Raw genomic sequence first — 24848 nt, 5'->3', positions numbered from 1 at the left:
AAAAGGGAGCTAGGGGCTGAGGCCTACATAATTGGCTTCAGACTGTCAGGACCAAGGGTGTCAGGCGAGGATATTGCACAGGGTTAGGAAGCCCCGAAGGGAGTGGAGGAGGCGTGGCTGGCGATGGTGACGGACTCAAGCGATCTTTTGGCCAGGGTGCAGGAAACGCCCGAATCCTGCCCTTGGCTGTGAGAGGTCCAAGGAGATGTATGCCCGGAACAGGCCATACCACCATGCACTTGGCCCATGCCCCACGGAGGGTGGATGACTCCAAGGAAACTGTGCTTTCCCTCCCACCAGCTGGACCCAAAAAGCCCGGAAGCCAAGTGGACTATTTGCTCCGCAGTTCTCCCTGGTGGCCTCCCCAATTCTGGGACAAGGAGTCATACTGGCAGCAGAGAGCGAGAGGAGACAAGAGGTCTGTTCCAGGACCTGGGTAAAGAAAAGGAGGTAGCTGGGCACAGTGGCTCACACCTATAATCCCAGCACTTTGGGAGGCTGAGGCAGGCAGATCACTTGAGGTCAGGAGCTTGAGAACCAGCCTGGCCAACATGGTGAAACCCCGTCTCTACTAAAAATACAAAAAAATTAGCTGGGCGTGGTAGGGGGCACCTGTAATCCCAGCTATTCAGGAAGCTGAGGCAGCAGAATCATTTGAAGCTGAGAGAGGGAGGTTGCAATGAGCTGAGATTGTGCCACTGCCCTCTAGCCTGGGAGACAGAGTGATATTCTATCTCAACAACAATAATTAAAAAAAAAAAAAAAAAAAAAGGCAATGGAGAGGCAGACAGGGACCCAGCTGCTCCTTTGCGTCCTCCCTGGCACTGACCCTGCACAGGCCCCGCTTGCTAGATTCAATTCAGGCCATGCTTCTCTGCCTTGGGATGTCCTCCTAGAAGCCAGCAGGGCCAGAGTCAGGGGAGGGTGGGACTGACATCTGAGGATGCCTTCCTCAGGGTAGGCAGTAGGCCGGGCCCTTCCTGCTGTCACGTGGTATGATGTACGTGACGGTGCAAGGCTGGTGGTGACTGGTCCATATTTTTTTTCAGCTTGTCCACATGCATGAATTTCAAAATTGAGATAGAAGGTGTATATCATAAAGACTCACTTCTTTAAAGTGTACAATCCAGTGGTTTTTAGTGTGCTCACAGAGCTGTGTAGCTGCCCCACTAATTCTAGTCCATTTTCGTCACCCTCAGAAGAAACTCAGTGCCCATTACCAGTCACCCCCATTTGTCCCTCCCTCCGCTCCCAGCATCCGTGCAGCTGCGCTTAGTCTCTGGATTTGCCTGTTACAGGCACGCTCTCTGAACAGCCTCACATGTACATGGGCCTTTGTGTGTGCCTCCTTGGACCTAGCATAATGTTTCTAGACGTGCCCATTTTACAGGTTAGGCAACTGAGGCTTGGAAAAATCCAGGCTGCGTGTCCTGCAAGGTACAGAGATCGGATCAGAACTCATTTGGGGTTAAATTCTTTTCCTTCCCACTCTACATGCCACGCTGAGGAGACACCAGAGTTGGGGGGCAGGGGGTGGGAATAGGTGCCTGGCCCTGGGGCTCCTGTAGCCTGGCTGCTGGGGGATGGGGGAAGTGTGGCTGCAGGTGTAGACTCTGACCCTGTGGGGGTGTTGGGAGGGTACCCAGAACCCTTCTTCAATGTCTGACCAACCCCACCGTGATCTGTCACACCCTCTATTCAAGGGCCACAGCATCTTCCCAGGCAAGGGCCTTGGGAATTGGAACATGTGCGGGCAGATTGCTCTGTTTTTATTTTTATTTTTTGATGGAGTCTCACTCTGTTGCCAGGCTGGAGTGCAGTGGCGCGATCTCGGTTCACTGCAGTCTCCCCCTCCTGGGTTCAAGCAATTCTCCTGCCTCAGCCTGGGATTATAGGCACCCGCCACCACACTTGGCTAATTTTTGTATTTTTAGTAGAGATGGGGTTTTGCTATGTTGACCAGGCTGGTCTCGAACTCCTGACCTCAGGTGATCTGCCTTCCTCGGCCTCCCAAAGTACTGGGATTACAGGTGTGAGCCACTGTGCCAGGCCTTATTTTTATTTATTTATTTTCTTGCGGGGAGAGGGTGTCACTGTGTTACTCAGGCTACAGTGCAGTGGTGGCACTATCACGGTTCACTGCAGCCTCCAACTCCCAGGCTCAAGCAATCCTCCTGCCTCAGCCTCCTGAGTAGCTGGGACCACCGGCATGTAGCTGGGACCACCATGCCCAGCTAATTTTTGTATATTTTTTTGTAGAGTCAGGGTCTTACTCTGCCGAGGCTGGTCATGAACTCCTGGCCTCAAGCAGTCCTCCCACCTCGGCCTCCCAGAGTGTTGTAATCACAGGCGTGAGCCACTGCACTGAGCCCAGATTGCTGTAATGGAGAATTTATCACCCTGGAGTGAGAGGTGAGGCTGAATAGTCATTCATTTCTTATTTATACCTGTCTGCTTCTGTCAGGCTCTGTGGCCCTGGCCAGGAAGGCTGGGGCTGTGCTAGTACTATTTATGGAGAGTCCTGAGATATCAAAGTGTGGCGGGGTGAGGGTCATGCCATCAAAGAAGACTGTGTGTGAAGTGGCTTTGGAGTTGGACGGTTGGTTTTGAACACTGGCTCTGCCATTTGATCTCTCATAGTCTTGGGAAGTGTGTGAACCTTTTTGCAGAATCAGTTTCCCTACCAGCAAAATGGAGCAGGCTTACTCAGTACGAAGCAGGTCTCTTGTGAGGATTAAAGGCGATGATGGATCCAGAGTAGCTGATGGGATACCTCGCACACAATGGAGACCCAAGCAATGTAGCTTTATTCCCAGAAGACCAAGGTTGTGATTGGCAAGGGGTACCTGAGTTTCCTGGGAGCCAAGGGGAAAAGGGAAGTATGAGGAGGTTGAGGACTCGTCCCAAAGCAGGCAAGCACTTCAGGAGGCAAGGGCACTGCATTCAGTGCTAAGCAGTGATGCTGGGGCTCTTTAAGGGGTAACTGAATGTCATTACTCAGGACAAAGGCTTCTATCTTGATTCTATGACAGGTTGATGTGATCCTCCCATGACTGTGTGCAAATTATCATAATGCAAGGACACACTCATATAATCACAGTGGTAGAAGCTGGGATGTCAGCTTCCAGCCAGATGTCCTCAGGGGCCAGGTGACAGTGTGTAGGGCTTCCAGCACACGGGCTGTGGGGTTGGCAGGTGACTTGACTCTGCCTGCCACTTACCAGCTGTGTGGCCTCGGCAAAGCCTGTTCCTAGGGTGGTGACTGCAGGAAAATCCGTGCCAGCGCTCTCCTCGGCCTCAGCACCCCTCCTCTGGATGTCTTCCAGCCTTCCAGTTCAGACCTCTTTGTCCTTTTCTAACATGAAGCTGTGGACAGCCCCTCCCTCCCAGGATTGCTGAGTCTGAGCTGAGGTCCTTGCAAAGCCCTCTACACAGAGCGTACCCTGTTATAGCACCTGGTCAAGGGTGACAGCTGTGTGTCAGTGGAGAGTCAGAAGTAACAGCTTTGAACATGGCCCGGTGATGCTTCGTAGTGCAAATGCCTTGTGCTCCTGTTCTGAGCATGGTAGGCTGCAGGGGAGACCTTTCCCTTGGTTCAGGGGCCCAGCCCTAGGGCACCGCTGGCCCCAAGCGCCTCAGGAGGAGTTGCCCACCCGCAGATGCCTTCCAGGGACAAGTGGCAGGTTTTGAACCGGGCCTGGTGAGTATGCAGCTCTACTGGCCAAGGACAGGTGGTGAATTGTTTTTGAGAGTGATTTGAGATTCTTAAATATTGAAATGCAACTCACATAGCATAAAACTAACCATCTTAAGGCATAGAATTCAGTGGCCTTTAGTACATTTGCAGTGCTGCGTCACCATCACCTCCATCTAATTCTAGAACATTCCATCCCGAGGAAAGCCCCCTGCCCATCAGCTGTCCCTCCCCTTTTCCTCTCCTCCATCCCAGAGGCAGCCACTCTGTGCTTTCTATCTGGATTTGCTTATTCTGGATGTTTCACATAAGTGGAATATTAGATGCCATCTGTTGTCTCTGCCTGCCTTCACTCAGTGTGGGGTTTTTGAGTCACCGACAGCCCAGTCCTTCACTCCTGTTGATGACTGAATGATAAGCTGTTTGGAGAGACCGCATTTGTTTATGCCTTCATCGGCTGATGAATATTTGGATCGTTAATACCTTGTGGCTATTGTGAATAGTGCCGTTATGAGTACATGGGCCAAGTGAGTGTTTGGATGCCTTTTTCCATTTCAGGTAGAATATATCCCTAGAAGTGGAATTGCTGGGATAGGGTACTTCTATGGGATACAGTACTTTGGTACTTCTATGGGTTACGGTACTTCTATGGGTTATGGTACTTCGCCATTAGCATTTGGAGGAACCTGATTCTGATCTTAATGGGTTAATCTGGAGCCATTCTTCCTCGTGGGTTGATGCTGTGTGGCACAGGGGTTGGGCACAGAACTCTGGGTTTGGATCTGACTTGAGCCAGCTACTTGCCGTGTGACCTCTGGTGAGTTACTTGTCCTCTCCGTCTCCGTCTCCCCACCTGCCAAGAGCAGGACAGCCTAAGGAGCATGGAGGGAGATGGGCCTGCCAAGTGCTTGACTGTGCCAGGCTCTGAAGTGTGAATTAACTGGGAGCTCTTAGAGCTTTTAGGGTTGAAACATGTTCTTGTCACAGCCCATCCCCGGCCACTCAGGTTCTGAGGGCCCCTGAAGGCTTTCAGTGCACTTGGGCTGCAATCAGCAGAGATACCACCCCCCATGGAGGGCTGGGTAGATGTGACATGTGGGAGGGAAACATGCCCAGCTAAAGGAGGTTCCTCAGTTGTACCCCAGAAAGCCTTAGCACTTGATAATGTTCTTCTTAAAATAGCTGAGCTGGTTGGAATGTACCAGCCTGGCGGTGGGTGGGGCAGCAGGAGCCTGTAAGTGGCGCTCTCGTGCACCAGGCAGTGAAGCCCCTGAGCCTTCAAGGGGAGGGGTCTTTCCCCCACTTTACAGGTGAGAAAACAGGCCCTGAGAGGCTGATATAGGGACATTCAGCTTGGAGACACATGGATGGTTCTTGAACCCCCTTTGCTTTTCTTGCAAGCTCATGTTGTGTTTCGCTGGTTTTGCAGCAGCAGGCATCACACCGTGCAAGGAGGTGGCAGGACCCAAGCGGGGGGGACCTGCCCTGGGAGCAGGGGTTTCAAAGCTCCCGGCAACCACAGGGGGCTGGACAGTGTGGGCAGGGACCTCGCTGGGTGGCGACGGTGTTAATAACCACATGTGGCGCTGGCCAGTCCTCCGGGCGCTGCGCAGGAGGTAGAAAAGTGTACATTCTGGGTCCTGTCCCCACCCCAGGGCTCCCACCTGTGCCCCGGCCTGTGATGGTCTTGGCTCTGCCCTGTTTTAGGAGAGAGACCCACTACCCTCTTTTGTCCTTTGAACTTTTGTGTGTGATTCATTTTTTGTTTTTTTTTTTTTGGACAGAGTCCGCTCTGTTGCCTAGGGTGCAATTATGTGATCTCGGCTCACTGCAACCTCCCCCTCCTGGGTTCAAGCGATTCTCTTGCCTCAGTCTCCCAAGTGGCTGGGATTACAGGCGTTGTACCACCATACCTGGTTAATTTTATATTTTTAGTAGAGACGAGGTTTCAGCATGTTGGCCTCGAACTCTTGACCTCAGGTGTTCCAACTGCCTTGGCCTCCCAAAGTGCTGGGATGACAGGTGTGAGCCACTGCACTGGGCCGTGAGTGACTTCTCTCCTGCTAACCAGGACTGAGACATAGGAAGAAGTTACAAAGCTTTCAGAATAAGACTTAAGACGTGACTTGCAGTTCATAGTCGGGCTCTCCTGCATTGTTGAATGGCTGATGCACAGCTGTGCTGGGAGAGACTCGCCCGTCCCTGGAGCATCGTGCCTGGTGAGTGTCTCAGTTGGGCCACACTGCACGGTCTGTGCCAACCATGTGATTTATGGTGGGGGCTTGAGCCACAAGGTGTCAGCTGTGTCTGTGTCACCGAACCCCAGTAAGACTCAGGACTGCATCCCTGGTTGGTGATGCTCTGTCTGTTGAAGCTGGGAGGGTTCAGTGATGTCTGTGTGCCTTTACTGGCAGCCCCTGCCTGGCCCCTGTTCCAGGAGCCTCTTTCTTTGCTGGATTTTGTCTGTCATCCACCTTGACTTTGACAGTTGCGCCCAGTCCTCTGAGTGAATTACTGACCTGAGGGTGGGGGTGGTGCCCTCTGGGCTCCTGAATAGGCATGAGCCTATGTGTCAAAATACCGCATAGAGTGAACACCTCCATTTTATGGTTCAGAAAACGGAGGCTGGGGGCACTTGCAGGGTGCCCAGGCCCCTGCTGTTGTCAACCAGGAACAGACACAGAGCACACAGCTCTTCCCAACCAGGGTTTATTCGGCGCCTGGGCCCAGTGGTGGCGGCCTGGCTAGGTTGGGCACTACAGGGTCCTAACTCCTACCAGGTAGAAGAATGTCACTGAAGAGGGCAGGGCGTGGTGAGTGCGGGTCATGCGTGGCCGTCTGAGGGGTCGGGGAGAGGCCAGGACCAGGAGGTGGGGGTGCTGGCCCCAGGAAGCCGCCCCCTTCAACCACAACCTTGGGCTTCACCAGGACCGGGCAGCACAGAGACTGCTCTGCCTTCCCGTGTGGGGGCAGGGGAGGCCTCCTTCACGGCACAGCAGGGAAACAGCGTGTGGAGGACGGGTTGAAAACAGCCTCCGCACCAGTTTCTAGAACACAGGGGATGTCCTTCACAAGCAGAAGGGGCCAGGGGTGGGCTCCTCCGCGGGCCGCTGGGAGGCTCAGTCCCGTCCCACCGTGCACCAAACAGCTAGAAGGACAGAGACAGGTTAGAGGGAAGGAGTGCGAATGTGGGCAGCTGTGTAGCTGGTGGGGGCCGTCTTGAAGTGCAGGTGGGGAGATGGCTTTGAGTCCTTATGTGACCCACAGGTGCTTGCTGGTCACCCAGGAGCAAACCACACACCTGGGAAGGGAAATTCAGTCTGGCTGGAAGTAGCGGGCTGTGGAAGGGGTGCTCTGGTGCAAGCTCCGGCCGGCATGCCTGGATGTGGGGCCACCTCAGGGCTGGCTCTGAGCCTGGAGCTCTCCTCTCCCCTAGGACCCTCCCTGCACACCTGGCATTGGGGTCAGGAGCTTGCAGGCAAGTCCCTGGGAGAGGCGGGGCGGCTTCTAGGCTCTTGCCTGGCTCTCCAATCAAGTGGCCACTGCAGTTCCAGGCCTTCGCCCCCTACCTGGCACCGAGATCCTGGAGAGGGCCTCAGGCTGGCTCAGTGTGTCCACCTTGACGTGCCGGAATGCCTTACACACGGGACTTTGCAGGTGCCTGCGATCCAGGGACATGTGTTAGGGGCACCACGAGTGGAGCTTGGCATGTGGATCCCCTGTTAATCCTAGCTCTGCCCAAAATGGGGAGCTTGTAAATAAGCCCGGGGGGGGGGGGTCTTTGGACTCCAAGCCTTTGTGGGAAGGTGAGGGGGTACCTGGGGAGGCTGACTCTGGGGTAGGCACTGAGCCTTACATGGGCAGCGGGATCCCCCTACTCAGTGCACAGAGCATCTACCTCCTGTTTTACCCTAGGAGGAGGAGTGGGGCCATCCTCTGCCTGGGACAGATGACAACACAGCAGCTGTGAAGGGTTTTAGTCCCTCAATTTTATGAGTCACCGAAGTACGGACAGGGAGGGGACACCCTCACTTCTCATGACAGCCCCTGTTCCCACAGGGGTCCTGAGTTTCTCTGCAAACTGTGAGTGTTTACCCAGGAAGCAGGATATCGGGGCATGAGCTACCCCCAGGCCCTGCTTCCTGCCTGTGGGGTCTGGCGCATCAGAAATTAGGCTCCGCCCAGAGTGGGGAACAACCTGTCCCAGATGTGCTTGGAGCAGACGACAAAGGCCTAAAGCCCATCAGAGCTGATGATACCATCCCCCATCTCCCTCTGTCCTGCCAGGTACTCAGCTGGGGGGAGGTTAAGCCCTGGAACAACTGATTACAGGGGGACGGAGGTACCTTCTAGGTGAGGCCTCAGCTCTACAGGGTGGTAAAGAAGGCAGTGCCTTGGCCCACAGGGGTATTCCAGGAGGACAAGGTGCTCTACAGGGAAAGTGGTGGGGGGTCTCTCTACCCCCCAGGAGCTCCTGGCTCCAGGAAGCCAGCCCCCACACCTCCCTGTGTCCCCCTCACCTGCTATGGAGACCCAGTGTCTCACCTCTTCCATGCCTCCTCCGTCTCCCAGAACTCATAGATGACAAAGGTGAAGCCATCCGAGAGCCTCACGGCAGTGATGCTGCAACAGGAGATAGGCAGGGAGGCTGGGGTTCAACCGTGGCCACCCTAGTCCTGTAACCCACCCCTATACACAACCGCTGCCTTCAACCTTTCTGGTCCTCCAGCGAGACTCAACAGGGTGCCCCCACCACCTGGAATAAGGCCTGGTTTCTTATAGTGGCCAATAGCTATTTGTCAATGACATGTAGATTTTCTTTTGAGACAGGGTCTCACTCTGTTGCCCAGGCTGGAGTGCAGTGGCACAATCACTTCAGCCTCCCACGTAGCTGGGACTATAGGTGTGCACCACTTGGCCTGGCTAATTCAAAAAATGTCCTAGTAGAGCTGGGGTCTTGCTATGGTCCCCACGCTGGTCTTGAACGCCTGGGCTCAGGCAGTCCTCTCGCCTTGGCTTCCCAAACTGCTGGGATTACAAACTTCAGCCACTGTGCCCAGCTGAAATGTCATGTTAAAATCTTCACCTTTATTTAAACAAAACCAGGTGGCTGCGTGTGATGGTTCACACCTGTAATCCCAGAACTTGGGAAGTCTTGAGGGGCCGAGGCAGGTGGATTACTTGAGGCCAGAAATTCAAGACCAGCCTAGCCAAAATGGCAAAACCTGGTCTCTTAAAAAAAAAAGTTGCCAGGCCTGGTGCCATAGGCCTGTAATCCCAGCTACGCAGGAGGCTGAGGCTTGAGACTCACTTGAACCTGGTGGGTAGAGGCTGCAGTGAGCTGAGCTTCCACCACTACACTCCTGCCTGGGCAACAAAGCAAGATTTGGTCTCAAAAACAAAAAATATATATATACATATAAACCCTATCTTTAAATTATCAAAGCATCTTCCTCCTAATTGTCATCTTATTTAATCCTTGCAACAACCCCACTGCACTGTACCTGACCGAAGGAGGCTGCGGGAGGGGGGCATTCACAGAGGAAGGGGCTGCAAGCAAGTCCCCCTTCACTCTTTGGGACCCAGAGGACAGCACTCACCTCATTTTAAAGGCGCAGATAGTCTATGCCGCTTCGGGCTTCTCTCTGCAAGTGCACTACAATGAGGAAGCCCCAAGTGACCATAAAAGGGGGGGGGGCAAGAGCAGGGGATGAGGGGCAACAGTGCTCAGCCTGGCGGGAGGGGGACAGACACACCGCTGTGCAGCGTTAGGTACACTGTGCCTGGCAAGTGCAGTCCCGCCTGGCTCCTCAAGCTGGCCGTCTCCAGTTCAACAAACAGCACTGTCTTCTACTGAGGCTCCGAAACCAGAGCCTCTATATCCACCTTGCCTCCTCTCCACAGCCTATCGGGGTGGCCCTACTTCACTCTGGGGCCTCCCACTTCATGTAACAGAGAAAAGATCAAGTCTGGCCCCTGCTCCTATACAGTCTGTCCTGCTGGATGGGAGTGGGTCCTGCCCACCACCCTGGCTACTTACTCAAGCGTGGCCCCTGATGGCCACCTTGGGTCTCCACAACAGCCGCACTCCTGCCCAGGCTGCTCCTCCCCTAGTGCTACAGGTCAGGCCTCAGTGCACAGGGGGCCCCGGAAGACCCCGTGCAGGATCTGGCCTGCCTGGTTCACAGCCATGCCCCCAGGCAACAGGGCGAATGAATGTGTGCCCTGGGGATGGAAGAAAGCCCTGGAAAGGGAGGGAGTTGGGCAGAGCCTTGGTGTAGAAATGAAGGGCAGGGGAAACACCTGGGCCTCATGCTCTTTAAGGGCTACTACCAGCAAGAACAAATGGCTGTTGTCTTCTGTGGACCCCTCCACTGTGGCCATGGCCTAGCTTTACCAAGGAGCTACATAATCCTGGGGGGATGAACGGGAATTTGAGGGTGAGGCCCCTTGCCCCGCCTTAGACATCTCAGCACAGACCCACAGGGAGGAGGGAGAGAATGGCCGCTACGTTTCCATCTACGTTTCCCCCACATCCGTGGGGAAGGGGAGAGGGGCGGCTACATTTTTTGGGCATTTCCCTTCAGCCTCACCGACTCGACTCTCCTTTCCTTTCTCGGTTGTTAACTGAGCACACACTACATTCTGGGCCTGGTGTTAAGCAGCAACTCCTGCAGGAGCAACAGCTAAGGCTGACTGAGCACACGTGGCACACCAGGCCCGGCCAGAGCCCTTCACACTTGAGATTCACACACTTGATTGTATATGAATCATGATCACCCCAACAAGGAGTCCTGTGGGTGGCCCCCCCCCCTTTTACAGATGAATGAGCTGAGGACAGGGAGATGAAGGCACCTGCCACGTTTGCATGACCTGAACCCAGTTCTTATTCACCCAGCTATGTGTCTCCCTGGGGTGCGATTTGTACTTAGGGGTAAGCCTAGTCCCGCGCTGTTCCTCCACTGCCAGGCAGAGCTCCCTGCCACCATCCCTCCCACTCACGCTTCAGCAGCTCACTCACTGGAAGCAGCTCCTCGCTCCGGCAGTCCCCCGCAGATACGGGCGCAGGGAGTCCAGAAACTCGCTGAGTTGCTCGGGGCACACGGCCATCTCCTGCCGGACCAGCTGCAGGTGCTGCCGGGCCACAGCAGGAGTCAGTGTGGGGCTCCATGCCAGAACTTCTCCCTAAAGACCCCATCCGGCGTCCATGACCTCCCTCCCTTGGTCTAAATAAACCTCCCCGACTTTTCATTGTATAATGAAAAGTATAAGAAAGGACTAGAACCTCAAGAGCCCAGTGCAGAGGTAGCCCCCACAAACGGGGAAAACGGACGAGTTGTTTACCCAGTCCCCACCCATGTCCACAGCTGCCTCCAAGGTCTCCAGGGCCCAGAGACACAGCACATCCACTGACAAGAAAAACTTAGTTGATGGACTCAGCATTTTCACATGACTGTCCGGCTGACCACTTCGCTCTAGGCCAAACTTTTTTTGGATCAAAGTCCAGGAGCCTCTGGGCCAGGTATGGTGGCTCACACCTATAATCTCAGTACTTTGGGAGGCCGAGGTGGGCGGATCACAAGGTCAGGAGTTTGAGACCAGCCTGGCCAACATGGTGAAACCTTATCTCTACTAAAAATGCAAAAAATTAGTTGGGCATGGGGGCGGGCACCTGTAATCCCAGCTACTCAGGAGGCTGAGGCAGGAGAATCGCTTGAACCCGGGAGGTGGAGGTTGCAGTGAGCTGAGATCGCACCACTGCACTCCAGCCTGGGCAATAGAACGAGACTCAGTCTCAAAAAAAAAAAAAAAAAATCCAGGGAGCCTCAAGAAATACCCCCAGAGTCAGTGGGGTGGCTCCTGGGCCAGGGCAGGGTCTGGGGGCCAAGTACTGGGGCCACATCTCCCCTCATGGTGGTCCCAGGCAGGGAGAGGAGGGTCGGGGCATTGAGCCACTTGGATCCTGGCAGTCCTGGTATGGGCACGGATGTGGTCCCAGGAGAGAGGTGGGAAGGGGACTCACCATGTTGGTGCCATCTTCATCTGAGAGGCGCTGCTGCAGGTCGAACCACAGTGCCTGAAACAATCCAGCACACAGTGATGCTAGACCCAGAGCCCCACTCCGCCCCAGGTGCCAGGAGCTCTGGGATCCCTGGGGCTGTTGGGAGCTCCTAAGGGCTGGGCCCTGTTACACAGGGCTGGAAGACCAACCCTAGGAAGTGGCAGAGACTCCCTCTGGCCCTGGCATCTAGGGGCAATGGGAGGCAGAGAGGCCCAGGTGATTCACTACAGAGGGCATAAGGGGGGCCCAGAACATGTTGCTGGGGCAAGGACAGCTTGGGAGAGGCAGCACTGGGGAATCCAGAGGCCTGAGTCCAAGATGCTGGGGTTTGCCACGATGATGAGCAACAGCCCTTAGATTCCCTATAACTTACAGTTCACCCCAATCATAACCCCCAGCGCCTCAGGGATCTAATGGGGTGACCTGTTCTCTCTGGCCTAGATGGTTTACAAATACACATTCAATCTTCCAGACTCCCCAGGGTAGGTGCTACCCCACTGTAAGTTTCAGTCTCCAGGAACCACATCTGCTCTGTTCACCCATGCCTGGTGCCTACCCAGGGCCAAGCCCTCACAGATGATCCCCAGTCACTCTGTCACAGCAGACAACCCCGGCTCTGAAGGCACGAAAGCCGTGTAAGTGTCAGAGCGTGGGTCTGAACCCAGCGTCTCTACCTGACGCTGACGCACAGGATCCTGCTGCTGCTTCCTTTAGCTTGGGCAGCCCACTAACCACCACCTCTGTGGCTGTCTCCGTCCATCCTCCATGAGGACAGACCGTCTGTGGGAGTCACACAGGGCACAGGTAAAGAACACCGGTTAATAAGGAAAACAGCAGCAGGTGGCTGAGTCTGTGCAGTCACCACCATGATGTTCTAAATGTTTGAGCAAGGGGCCCTGTAGTAGCTGATCCTGGCAGGTGTACTGCCTTCTCCGGGTCACACAGCATGAACACGCCTTGGCAAGTGATGAAGGTGTGCCTGGCAAGAACAGGTCTGTTTCCATGGCTTTACAAGCATCCGTGAGGGGTCCTGCAGGGCTGGGGCTGGAAGAGCCATAGGAGGAGGAGGAGAGGCACTATGGCCCCCATATCTGCCCCATTCTTCTCCTAGCCAGCCGCCCCTAGGGCCTCCATCCTTGACAGCCCAGGTTGGCCGGTGAAGGGCGGGGCCTGAAGCCAGGCCTGGATTGGCCCCTGCTGACTGCCCGGGCCAATTAGAGACTGGGGAGGAGGACCTGGTCCCACCCCGTCTCCAGGACGCCCAGGTACTCCGTGGTTACCAGCCAGCCTGGTTGTTAGGGCGACCGGGCTCTAAAAATAAACTTCAAAGAGTCTCCCTCCTGAGGCGACAGCTGAGTTGTTATGACAACCAGGCCACAGGGTCCCCTCCGAGCCGCTCCCGCAGCCCAGCCGACTTCAACAAGAGGGTAACTCCACCTCAGCCTCATCCCTGCAGGAGGAAGTTTGAGCTTCCTCCCTCCGACTTCGTTCCACGTCAGCCTCTGCCTCTCTCCGTGTGGGGGGGCCCCTTGTTCCTGCCCCCATGAATTCCTCAGAACCCCCAAACTAAAAGTAGCAATACCTTTTACAAAGGGTGTAAAAAAAAAATACCGAAAAATAGGAGAAACATAAAACCACTTCAATCCCAGGGTTCTGGGAGCTCAGTCACCTTGGCTGCTGTGGGTATACGGGTGTGGTGTGTGCATGTGGATAGGCTTGGGTAACAGAATACCTCATAATAATTGCTAACATTGCTCATATTCAATGCAAACTACGGCACCGGGCCCTGTGCTGAACCACTGAGACACCACTTTGGTTCATCCTAATGACACCCCTGTGAGGGAGGGATCCCATTCTCCAGGGTATTTTCTTGATCATCAGAGGAGGAATCTAAGCCTCAGAGATGACAAGTCCCTGGCCCAGGGCTCCACAGCTATGAAGCGGCACAACCAGAATTCTGACTGATCCCTGAGCCCATCTGTCCGTAGTCCCTAAGACAAACTTTTCTCTCCACCAAATGGTCATATCATGAGCACTCTATCCCGAGTCATGAGACATTCTCTGAAAGTGTCTTCTGTAAGGGCTGTGCCATTTTCTATCACCCGTGGATGTCCCATATCACACTTAATACATGTGCTACTGCTGGTCACTTCCTTCCTTGTTTTGAATCTCTCCCGAATCATCCCGTCTCTCTCTCGTCCTGGGGCTGCCTCTTGGCCAATACCTGCTCCAGCCATTTCAGAGCAAAGTCTCCTTGAAACTAGGGCCTTGCAACACGGGACCCTGCTGACCACCCTCTGCTCCTGGAGCTGTTCCTGCTGCCTGCCGGCCCACGCAACCCTCCAACACTCCCTTTCCCAGGAGCCCCTCCTTGGGCCTGAACAACACACGCATCCCCCGGGGTTTCATCCTTAGCTTTCTCCTCGGCACCCACGCCCCACGGACGGATGTCTTTTCCATGGTTCCCTGGCCCCTCTGCAGCCCAGACTTTTGTCCTGAACTCCAGCCCTAACTCTGCACTCCTTCAGGGCTTGGAAGGAGCAGAGATGGGGGTCACGCCAGGGCTTACTTTGCTCTCCAGCCTCCCAATCAGCTCTGCCAAGCGGCTGATCTGCGCTTCCAGACCCTCTTCCTTTGCATCCTCAGTGGCTGTGGAAGAGAAAGAGACACACAGACTTCAGTGGGGGGCAGGGCAAGGGCTTTGGGGGGAAGCTGAAACACCCAGCCCTTCCAGGGGCATCAAACTGACCCCTCATCTCCCCAGTCCCCGTCAGAGGACTCTCAGAACTCCTAGGGACCTCCAGCCGCTACCCCCACCAGGGCCCCTGCTTTCTCTCACCAGATGGAAGGCCCTTGCCTTGTTCCACGGCCATGAGCTTGTGGTTGGGGGCAGAGGCGCGAGTGGGGCTTCCATACCAGGTCTGTGCCACACCGTGGCTCGGTTTGCTGTGGTTCTGTCTGCAGTTTGAATGGAAAACACACAGACTATGACGGCAGCTTCAGGGCCCTGACCATTTCTAGCAGCTTCAACAGGCATTTATTAAGCACCGACAGTGGGCTCACACATGCACAGAATTTGCATCATGGCCTTTGTTTTGACAGAGGAGGAAGTGAGGTTCGTAAAGCAGGTGACTCAGCCAGGGCCACGCAGCTAGCTGGGCGGAGCTGGGATTTGAATTCAGCTCCATTCTAGGACCCCACGGCCCAGGCCTTTTGCCCCAAGAGATTCATTTCCAGGGTGAGACTGAGCCAGGCGCCCACCCCCACCCTAACAGCTCGAAGCTTTCGGGCACCTGTAGAGCCCAAGCTGTGGCGTGACCAAGTCCCCCTCCCTCATAAGCCAATTTAATGTCTGCTGCCCTCTGGGGTGGTGGACCTGGTTTCAAGACTCCCTCCAACACATACACATAAAAGCGAGACCTAAAGAGACAGTGGGGATGTAACACGACAAAAGCTGTCATCCTGACCTGGGCCTGGCCCCATCTCCTGGCCCTGGACACCCCTACTCCTGTGCACACTGATGTGCACACACCCCTGTGCCATGACAGGCACAGCTAGCCAGAGGCAGAGAGACACACACGCACACTGCTCACCTTGCGTTGTGCCCAGCCCATAGTAGTGACTCAAAAAATGCTCAGTGAATGACCAAATCCTCCCGTGCAAAAGGATGCTGAAAAGCTCCCGGCAGACATACAGAAACACAGACACTCCCCCCAAAAGACACACACAGTGCCCTGTGCACGGCCCCCACACTCCCTTGGTGTCTGTGCACCACGGTCTTGGTGCATTCTGGAATTTGACTCTTGTGAACCTTGCGCACTCAGCCAGGCTCTCCCCCATGCCGAGGGAGCAAACTCAATTCCTGCCTTGGGAGGGGAGAGGCTGGCAGAGTCTTTGTGGTGTCAATCATGGCTTCTTTATAAACCAGCAGGAAATTAAATGTGTCCCTCAGACCATGACAGGTTGCTCAGGGCTCCTGGGCGGTGGGGTCTGAGCCAGTAGCCTGTGCTAGGGGCGACATCCTGGGAGACTGTCCCGGGGCTGGGAAACAGGACAGTCCTCAGGGACACACAGCCTAGAGCCAAACTAGCTGAGATTTGGGGAAGTTCAAGGGAGGCACGTGTGGAACGAGGCATCACGACAAGCTGCCCCTCCGACCACATCCCCAAGTAAGGTCCCACCGTGGGGGCAGGTGGACGGAACTGCTGACACGTGACGGACCTGGCCTAGTGCGGAAAGTCAGCTCTGAAAACCGTGCAACAATACTATCTGTTCTGTGGCAGGATCAAAACAGCAAGTTTTCATCAAGATAGGAACAGGAAAACCAAGGAAATCTAAGTGTCAGCTTTCATAGTGATGGCTGCTAATTCGAGGGAACCCAAGAATCACGAGACTGACCACACATGCAGAGTTCTGGCCTCCGGTCCCAGGGATTCTGGCCAGTGGGTATGGCCAGGAGCCTGGGAATCTGTGTTTTAATTTTCCCAGATGATTCAGCAGCAAATGCTCAGAGCAAACTCATCTGGAAACAGTATCTCAGAGCGACATTCACAATCATATCTGATCAGGACCAGCTCTTCACCCACGAAGAAACACACAACCAAACTCCTGTCCCCAGCAAACCAACATCCTGGACCTCACGTGCCTCTGCCTGGGAAATTGAAGGCTCAATCGAGCTTGGGTGCCGACACCTGGCTATTGCCCTCATCTGTTTGCATTTTCTCTTTTTCTTCTCTGTGCCAAGCACATGAGCTGCTCTGGGAAGAACTGGGCAAAGAGGGGTTTGTCTCAACTCAGAACAGCAAATGGAGGTGGGGTGTGCTCGTGGTCCCCAGGGAGCTGGGACTGCTGAGCCAAGAGAATGCCACTTCTCTCTAAATACCAGGTCACAGCCCTAACACAGCATCTACCACCTGGGAGGGGACCCCAGATGCATTCCCATGGTTCCAAGCATACAAACAAGGCCTAACACAAGACCAAATATTGTGAGAAAACCACCTGCTTTCACGTCTCTTTCGGTCCTCCTGAGAAAGTCTCAACTTGCTACTACTGTCTTCAACACCTCTCTCTGATTTCCCAGTCTCTGGTTTTTTTTTTTTTTTTTTTTTTTGAGACGGAGTCTCGTTATGTCGCCCAGGGTGGAGTGCAGTGGCCGGATCTCAGCTCACTGCAAGCTCTGCCTCCCGGGTTTTTACGCCATTCTCCTGCCTCAGCCTCCCGAGTAGCCGGGACTACAGGCGCCCACCACCTCGCCCGGCTAGTTTTTTGTATTTTTTAGTAGAGACGGGGGTTTCACCGTGTTAGCCAGGATGGTCTCGAACTCCTGACCTCGTGATCCGCCCGTCTCGGCCTCCCAAAGTGCTGGGATTACAGGCTTCAGCCACCGCGTCCGGCCCCAGTCTCTGTTTTTAACAGAGAGGTGGCAAGTCTCAGGATTCAAGCTGGATGGTAAGCAATGATGGGTGCTTGTTTTTTCAGTTACTTCACTTACAGCATGTGGTGCTGAGAGTGCAGTTATAATCATATGCCATTTCCTAAACTGAACTCTAATTTTCAAAAGTGGGCTGGGGTGCAGCAGCTCCTGCCTATAATCTGAGCCCTTTGGGAGGCTGACACAGCAGGATTGCTGAGACCAGGAGTTTGAGAACAGCCTGGCCAACATAGCAAGACCCCATCTCTACAAAAAATAAAATAAAAAAATAGCTGGGTGTGGTGGGAATACGTGTCTGTAGCCCCAGCTCCTTGGGAGGCTGAGGTGGGAGAATTGCTTGAACCTGAGTTGGAGATTGCAGTGAGCCACAATGGTGTCATTGTACTCCAGCCTGGGGGACACAGCGAGATCCTGTGTCGAAAAATAAAATAAGGCTGGGCTCCATGGCTCAAGCCGGCAATCCCAGCACTTGGAGGCCGAGGTGGGTGGATCACCTGGGGTCAGGAGTTCAAGACCAGCCTGACCAACATGGTGAAACCCCATCTCTACTAAAAATACAAAAATAAACTGGGCGTGTGACAGCGGGCACCTGTAATCCCAGCTACTAGGGAGGCTGAGGCAGGAGAATCGCTTGAACCTGGGAGGCAGAGGTTGCAGCGAGCTGAGATCACACCACTGCGCTCCAGCCTGGGTAACAGAGCAATACTCGGTCTCAAAAAAAAGAAAAGAAAAGAAAAGAAAGAGAAAGAGAAAAAGAAGACAGACAGAAAGAAAGAAAGAAAGAAAAGAAAAGAAAAAGAAAGAGAAAGAGAGAGAGAGAGAGAGAGACAGAGAAAATAGGCTGGGTGCAGTGGCTCACGCCTGTAATCCCAGCACTTTGGGAGGCTGAGGCAGGTGGATCACGTGAGGCCAGGAGTTCAAGAGCAGACTGGCCAACATGACAAAACCCCGTCTCTACTAAAAATACAAAAATCAGCCAGGCATGGTGTTGCACACCTGCAGTCCCAGCTACTCAGGAGGCTGAGGCATGCGAATTGCTTGAACCTGGGGAGGGAGAGGTTGTAGTGAGCCAAGATCACGCCACTGCACTCCTGGGTGACAGAGCAAGACTCTGTCTAAAATTAAAAAAATTTAAAAATAAAATGTGGGCCAAACCACAGAACAGTTCTGCATAAACAGTAAGTAGTATGTGGATGCGGCAAAACAAATTAGAGTCTGGGAAACGGTGTCTTCACTATATTAATAAATACGTGCACCAGGCATTCTCCTGAGCATTTACTATCTCATTCAGTCCTTGCAATGGCTGAGGTTTCAGGCATATTATCGTGCCTATATTACACAGCGGAGCACTGAAGGCACAGAGAGCTGTGGCAACTTGCCCAAGGTCACCCAACTCTTAGGTACACAGACACCCCCACCAAGTAGCAGGTGGGCACGTGCGTGAGCACGGCATACCCCCATGGGACCCTGCAGGGTCTCAGAGACTCACCGGAGCTGGCTGGTCTGTTCCTCGATGGCCTCCACTGCACTCTCCACGGAGCTCAGCAGTGACTGGATCTGATTGGCCGTCTCCTTCAGGAGGAAGCGGGTCACGAACTGGTCCACATTGCTCCCGCCCTCATAAACCTGTAGAGGGAAGGGAAGGGGCACTGAGGGGAAACGGGTAGGAGGGAAATTTGAGGTGGGGTCTAGCACAGGAGTCGGGGGGAAGCTAGTGCTGGTGAATTTGCTTTGCAAAGGGAAGGGAGGACCCCATGGCCTCCTGGGGTCCAGTCTTAGAGGCTGGAGTGTGTCCAATGCAGAGGCTAGAGGTTTAGAGACCAAATTTGAACCCTGGCTTCACCACTTACTAGCTCTGTGACCTCCCCGAGTATAATGGGGTCACTGAATTATCTATCTTACAAGGTTCTAGTAAAGATTAAATGGCGACATGTGTATAAAATGCTCTGCACAGGGCCTGCCACACAGCAAAGACTCAATCAACAGTAGGTGCTACAGTAAAGATGATGGTGATGGTGGCAGTGATAGCGACTGGTGGTTTTGTTGTTGCTGTGACAAGGATAATCATGAGGCAAGAAGAATCCACAACCTTCCCACCCTCCTTGCTCCTCCAAGGAGGATTCCTAGGGCTTCTGGATCTCCAGGCTGCTACTAAGGAAAACGACAAAATGGAATCAAAAGCCGCTCAAGGGAGGAAAGTGCCCAGGGCTTAGTGATCAAAAGGAGGCGGCCAGAGAGGACCCTGGGGGGAATCAGAGAGGGGGTCTTAGCAGATGCTGCGACCAGAACTCTGGGGAAAAGATGAAAAAGAGTTTTCTCCAAGTTTTGCTCTGTGGTGTGGAATAGAATTTCCACCTCTGTCCTGAGACTCTGCAAGGACATTTCTCAAGCTTTTGGATCCAGTGGAGATGCTTTGGGTTGCAAAGGCTTTACAGCAGAAGGGAGAAGGCTCTGCTTATCCATGTCGCTCAAGGACAAGATGATGAAGATGATGCTGTGGTGGGGGATCCTGGGTCTCCCAAACCCTGACCTGCTCTCCTGGCCTCCTCTGCCAAGACCCCGCCCTTCCCAAGCCACCTGCCCCAGGCGCCTTGGATTTCTGCCCAGTCCCTGGCAAGGCAAGGAAAAACACGGCTCTCAAGGAAGGCAAATTAAACCATCCATCACTCTGACTGGGAATTAATTAGCAATAATTGCACAATGGGAAACACGGCTGAGAGACAGACTGAGAAACAGAGGAGGAGGAGGAGGGGCACACAAGAAGACAGCTAAGGCACGGTGGAGGTGGACAAACCCCCCGAGCTGACGGCTGGACCAGGGCCTGCTGGGGACAGACCCTGAGAGAGTACATGGCCAAAAGTACGTCAGGTTCTTACAGCCTGGCAGGTTCCGGCAGCCTGATACATGGCAATGACCGAAACCACACATGATCCAGCAAGCAACAGACTCCAGACACGTGAATGGCCAAAAATGGACATAAAGGCATAGCTTGGTAAAATATTTAAACATAAAGAAAAAGGCTGCTAGAAGTGATCAAGCAGAAAAATGGGCTGAAGTGTGTGTTAAAAGCACCCAGACCAATGACTGAAGATGTGTCAGGGATCAGTGTTACCAGTTAGCTGAATTCCAAAGAAGACAAGTTATTTTCCAAGGAGTAAAAAAATGAAGCTTTTCCTGATTCCTCCTCCACCACAATTGAAAAGCAGCCTACATTCCCCAATGTAAAGATACAATCCCAGATTTGACATGGGGGTACAGGTGCCTATTTGTTACATGAGTATATTACATCATGGTGAGGGGACTGAGCTGCCTCAGACAAGAGACCAGCTCCACAGGCTCCATAGGGAAAGTCTCAGATGGAGAAATTTTGCATCCAGTGGACAAGTTACTCATTGGTAGGACAACTGGGAGATCTCCAGAAACCTGCAAATTTCTGAAATTTTACTAGATGAGCACCTTTTCTGCAAACAATGCTTAAGAATTTGTCCTAAGTCATCTGGGCTTCAATGAAAGTTCTTCATGTGGGGAAGTTGTGAAAAGAAGTAACAGCGATCACTCAAATTAAACATTCAGGTTACACAAGTTAGGAAATAAAAACATTGACCACTAATGGTTTAATTTCAACTATATTGGATTTAGTCAATAAAGTATAGGGAAAAAAAGCCTAAAATCTTAAAAATTATTTTTATTCCCAAAGGGAAGAGAAAGTGTTTATTAGCTAAGTATAAAAATAGGATTAAGAATGTTAATAATGTATTTTTGTAAAGTGAAAACTAGGAATTCTACACTCCAAATCATAATCCATGATATAAACAGGGCAGAGCACCAAAAGGTAAAATGTAAAAGACATGAAGAAAGCATTAAAAAAGGGAAGAATAAAACACAACAGTCAGACCAAATAAAACAATCATAATGAAAAAGGCAGCCCGAATTCCCTTATATAAAGACACAGTCCTAGATCTGATTAAACAAGGTCCATCGGAAGCGCACCTAAACCAAAACAGCACAAAGGACTTATAAAGAAAAGCCTGTGTCAAGATTCAGTAACCACCTGTGACTGAATGAACAGGATAAGGTGCAATATCACTGTCAAGTTAGAATTTAAATGAGAAAGTATTGCCCAAGAAAGGTAGGAATATAATGATAAAAGGCATAAGTTATAACAAGGACATGCCATTATTAAATCTTCATGTACTGACACAGGATATAGCTATGGGGACTTCAATGCTTACAGCCATCTAATCAAACCATTTTGCTATATGTCAAGTGCCATAAACTGCTCAGATTTTTTAACCCAGTAATTCCCCAACTCTGATAAATTATCCTCAAGAAATAGTGCAAAATATGGACAACTATGTTTCCCACAAGGTATTCATAACAGCAAAAACTTGGAAATAATCTAATATACCTAACAGAAGAAGAAAAATAAGTACATTAAAATATTTAAAATGATGCTTTTGAACAGTTTTAATAACATGGGGAAAATGTTAAAATATTAGGTAAAAGAGCAGGAAATATATTTTTGTACACAGATTATAAATTTAAGAAATACACATAAAAAATGCTAAAGGTAATAAACTAAAATGTTACCAGTGGTTAGGGATAGTGGGAATTAGAAGGAATTTGAATTTTCTTTATACTTTACTCCCTAAATTTTGCATATCAACTACATACCATTTATATGTAACAAAAATACTGTAACAAGTCTATATGCATCAAACAACATGGCTAAAAATATAGAAAGGAAAACCATTAGAAACACAAAGATTTAACGACAAAACACAATTTAGTATGAGAAATTAGCTAACCCCTGTCCCACAGGACAGAAACATTAGATAATAATAAATAAGGATGCAAAGGGCACTGTTAGAAAGAATAGTGAAAGTCTTTGAAATGGGCAAAAACAACTCTTGGGTTTCTTGTTTTTCTAAGTTCACTATTTTTTCTAGTTTATCTAAGTCTTTCCTTATTCAGGAGCTACTTTGTTTTGTTTTCCAAAACTGATTTATTTGAAAGATGGATTTGAGAACTTGTTAAAGGAGGGAAGCAGAGGACAGAAAGTTGGGTTTTATGTTTTATGAGTTTTATTTCAGATTCAGAGGGTACATGTGCCTGTTTGTTACACGGGTACGTCATGGTGGGGGTGGAGTTTATAGTGTACCCATCACCCACAAATTGAACATTGTACCTACGAGGTAATGTTTCCTTTTTTTTTTTGTTTGAGACGGAGTCTTGCTCTGTCGCCCAGGCTGGAGTGCAGTGGCCGGATCTCAGCTCACTGCAAGCTCCGCCTCCTGGGTTTACGCCATTCTCCTGCCTCAGCCTCCCGAGTAGCTGGGACTACAGGCGCCCGCCACCTCGCCCGGCTAGTTTTTTTGTATTTTTAGGAGAGACAGGGTTTCACCGTGTTAGCCAGGATGGTCTCGATCTCCTGACCTCGTGATCCGCCCGTCTCGGCCTCCCAAAGTGCTGGGATTACAGGCTTGAGCCACCGCGCCCGGCCGAAGATAATGTTTCAACCCTCACCCCACTCCTACCCTCCCTGGAGCAACTTTTACAACTCTGTGGACACAGACCATTTATAATAATTCAAAGAGTTCTCTTCCGGCTGGGCATGGTGGCTTATGCCTGTAATCCCAGCATTTTCAGAGGCCAAGGTGGGAGAGGATTGCCTGAGCCCAGGAGTTTGAGACTAGTCTAAGCAACATAGGGAAATCCTGTCGCTACCAAAAAAAAAAAAAAAAAAAAAGAAAGAAAAAAATTAGCCGGGAGTGGTGACACCCACCTGTGGTCCCAGCTACCTGGAAGGCTGAGGTGGGAGGATCGCTTGGGTCTGGGAGGTTGAGGCTGCAGCAAGTAATGACTGTGCCACCGTACTCCAGCCTCGGCAACACAAGACCACATCTTAAAAAAAAAAAAAAATTCTCTTCCACAGAAATGCCCAGGAATTTTGTCTGGCACTCTCCACAGGGCAATTGGTTGCTGCCCTGGGATAGTGACCAGTCATGCATTTATTCACCAATTGATTTCGGAACTGCTATTTACCTAATATATTAGTGCACAAGTTCTTTCAATTCTCTTTTGAGCCAGTTCCAACATCTTACTGATTCTCACATTGAGTTAAAGAAAATCTTTGGGCCAGGCGCAGTGGCTGGTGCCTGTAATCCCAGCACTTTGGGAGGCCGAGGCAGGTGGAACACCTGAGGTCAGGAGTTCGAGACCAGCCTGGCCAACAGGGTGAAAACCCGTCTCTACTAAAAACACAAAAATTAGCCGGGCGTGGTGGTGCATGCCTGTAATCCCAGCTACTCGGGAGGCCGAGGTACAAGAATCACTTGAACCCGGGAAGCGGAGGTTGCATTGAGCTGAGATCAAGCCATTGTACTCTGGCCTGGTCAACAAGAGAGAAACTCTGTATCAAAAAAAAAAAAAAAAAAAAGAAGAAAAAGAAAAAATATTTGATGTGCGCATTTTAATACTTGCAGAAGAGACATAATTTTACCTTTAAAAAATTGTCTCTTAGCAGCACATATTTCATAACAAAGAAAGGATAGCTATTTTCAAATCTGATAATTCTGCAAGCACAATCCACACCATCTCAAGCATTCATGAGATAGTTATAAAAACAAACACAAATGTAATGGAAAAATCTCAGTACATTTAAAAAATAGAGTGGAAACCTCACTGGTCATTCAGTTTTGTCTTAACACAATGAACTGAAAAATAAATGAGAACATAACAGGCTGCTCAAAGAATAGAGAGGGTGAAAATACTACACATTAACATCTATGATTGCTATGGGAACATCAAAAGTAATTTTTTTTTTTTTTTTTTGAGACGGAGATTCACTCTTGTTGCCCAGGCTGCAGTGCAGTGGTGCAGTCTCGGCTCACTGCAACCTCTACCTCCCGGGTTCAAGCGATTCTCCTGCCTCAGCCTCCCGAGTAGCTGGGATTACAGGCTCCTGCCACTATGCCCAGCTAATTTTTGTATTTTTAGTAGAGACGGGGTTTCACCATTTTGGCCAGGATGGTCTTGATCTCCTGACCTCGTGATCCACCTGCCTCGGCCTCCCAAACTGCTGGGATTACAGGTGTGAGCCACTGTGCCCGGCCATTATTTATTTATTTATTTGAGACAGAGATTTGTTCTTGTTGTCCAGGCTGGAGTACAATGGCGCAGACTCCACTCACTGCAACCTCCACCTTCCGGGTTCAAGTGATTCTCCTGCCTCAGGCTCCTAAGTAGCTGGTATTACAGGTGCCTGACACCACGCCCAGCTAATTTTTGTATTTTTAGTAGAGACGGGGTTTCACCATGTTGGCCAGGCTGGTCTCGAACTCCTGACCTCAGGTGATCTGCCTGTCCCGGCCTCCCAAAGTGCTGGGATAACAGGTGTGAGCCACTGCACCCAGCCCCCATCAAAAGTAAATTTTTAAAATTTCAAACATTATCAAAAAAAGCAAGCATTCCATTTCACATACGAAAAAGAACAGCAAAAACAACAAACCTAAAGTTTTAAGAGGGAGGAAATAATAATGATAGGAACTATAAATAAATGAGAAAACATGTCATGAAATTTAAATAAATGTGCCAGGAGCTTGATATTTCAAACAGCTAATTAAAACAGGCAAAACTGTCAAATAGAAAGTTTTAAAATG

General features: G+C 51.5%; 1 protein-coding gene across 3 annotated transcripts in view; it reads right to left on the bottom strand.

The window, feature by feature from the left end:
- Positions 1-6387: 6387 nt before the first annotated feature.
- LOC105496762 (N-terminal EF-hand calcium binding protein 2) overlaps positions 6388-24848 on the bottom strand; it is a 36689-nt gene continuing 18228 nt past the window's right edge. Inside the window, exons 6-14 of one of the 3 annotated variants that reach the window (XM_071085021.1) lie at positions 18677-18813; positions 14596-14714; positions 14326-14405; positions 11718-11771; positions 10716-10828; positions 10288-10365; positions 8240-8317; positions 7264-7355; positions 6388-6842 (exon numbers count right to left, since the gene is read on the bottom strand). In XM_071085021.1, the coding sequence (XP_070941122.1) occupies positions 6814-6842; positions 7264-7355; positions 8240-8317; positions 10288-10365; positions 10716-10828; positions 11718-11771; positions 14326-14405; positions 14596-14714; positions 18677-18813 (780 nt within the window). In that variant the 3' untranslated portion in view covers positions 6388-6813. The remainder of the gene's footprint in view (positions 6843-7263; positions 7356-8239; positions 8318-10287; positions 10366-10715; positions 10829-11717; positions 11772-14325; positions 14406-14595; positions 14715-18676; positions 18814-24848) is intronic. The other 2 variants (XM_071085023.1, XM_011767345.3) reach the window with 2 other exon arrangements.

Source organism: Macaca nemestrina, chromosome 18 (assembly GCF_043159975.1).
Source record: "Macaca nemestrina isolate mMacNem1 chromosome 18, mMacNem.hap1, whole genome shotgun sequence".
In the NCBI taxonomy this organism is placed as follows: Eukaryota; Metazoa; Chordata; class Mammalia; order Primates; family Cercopithecidae; genus Macaca; species Macaca nemestrina.
Note: the sequence above shows the minus strand (reverse complement) of the source record. Positions and strands in the feature narration are given on the sequence as shown.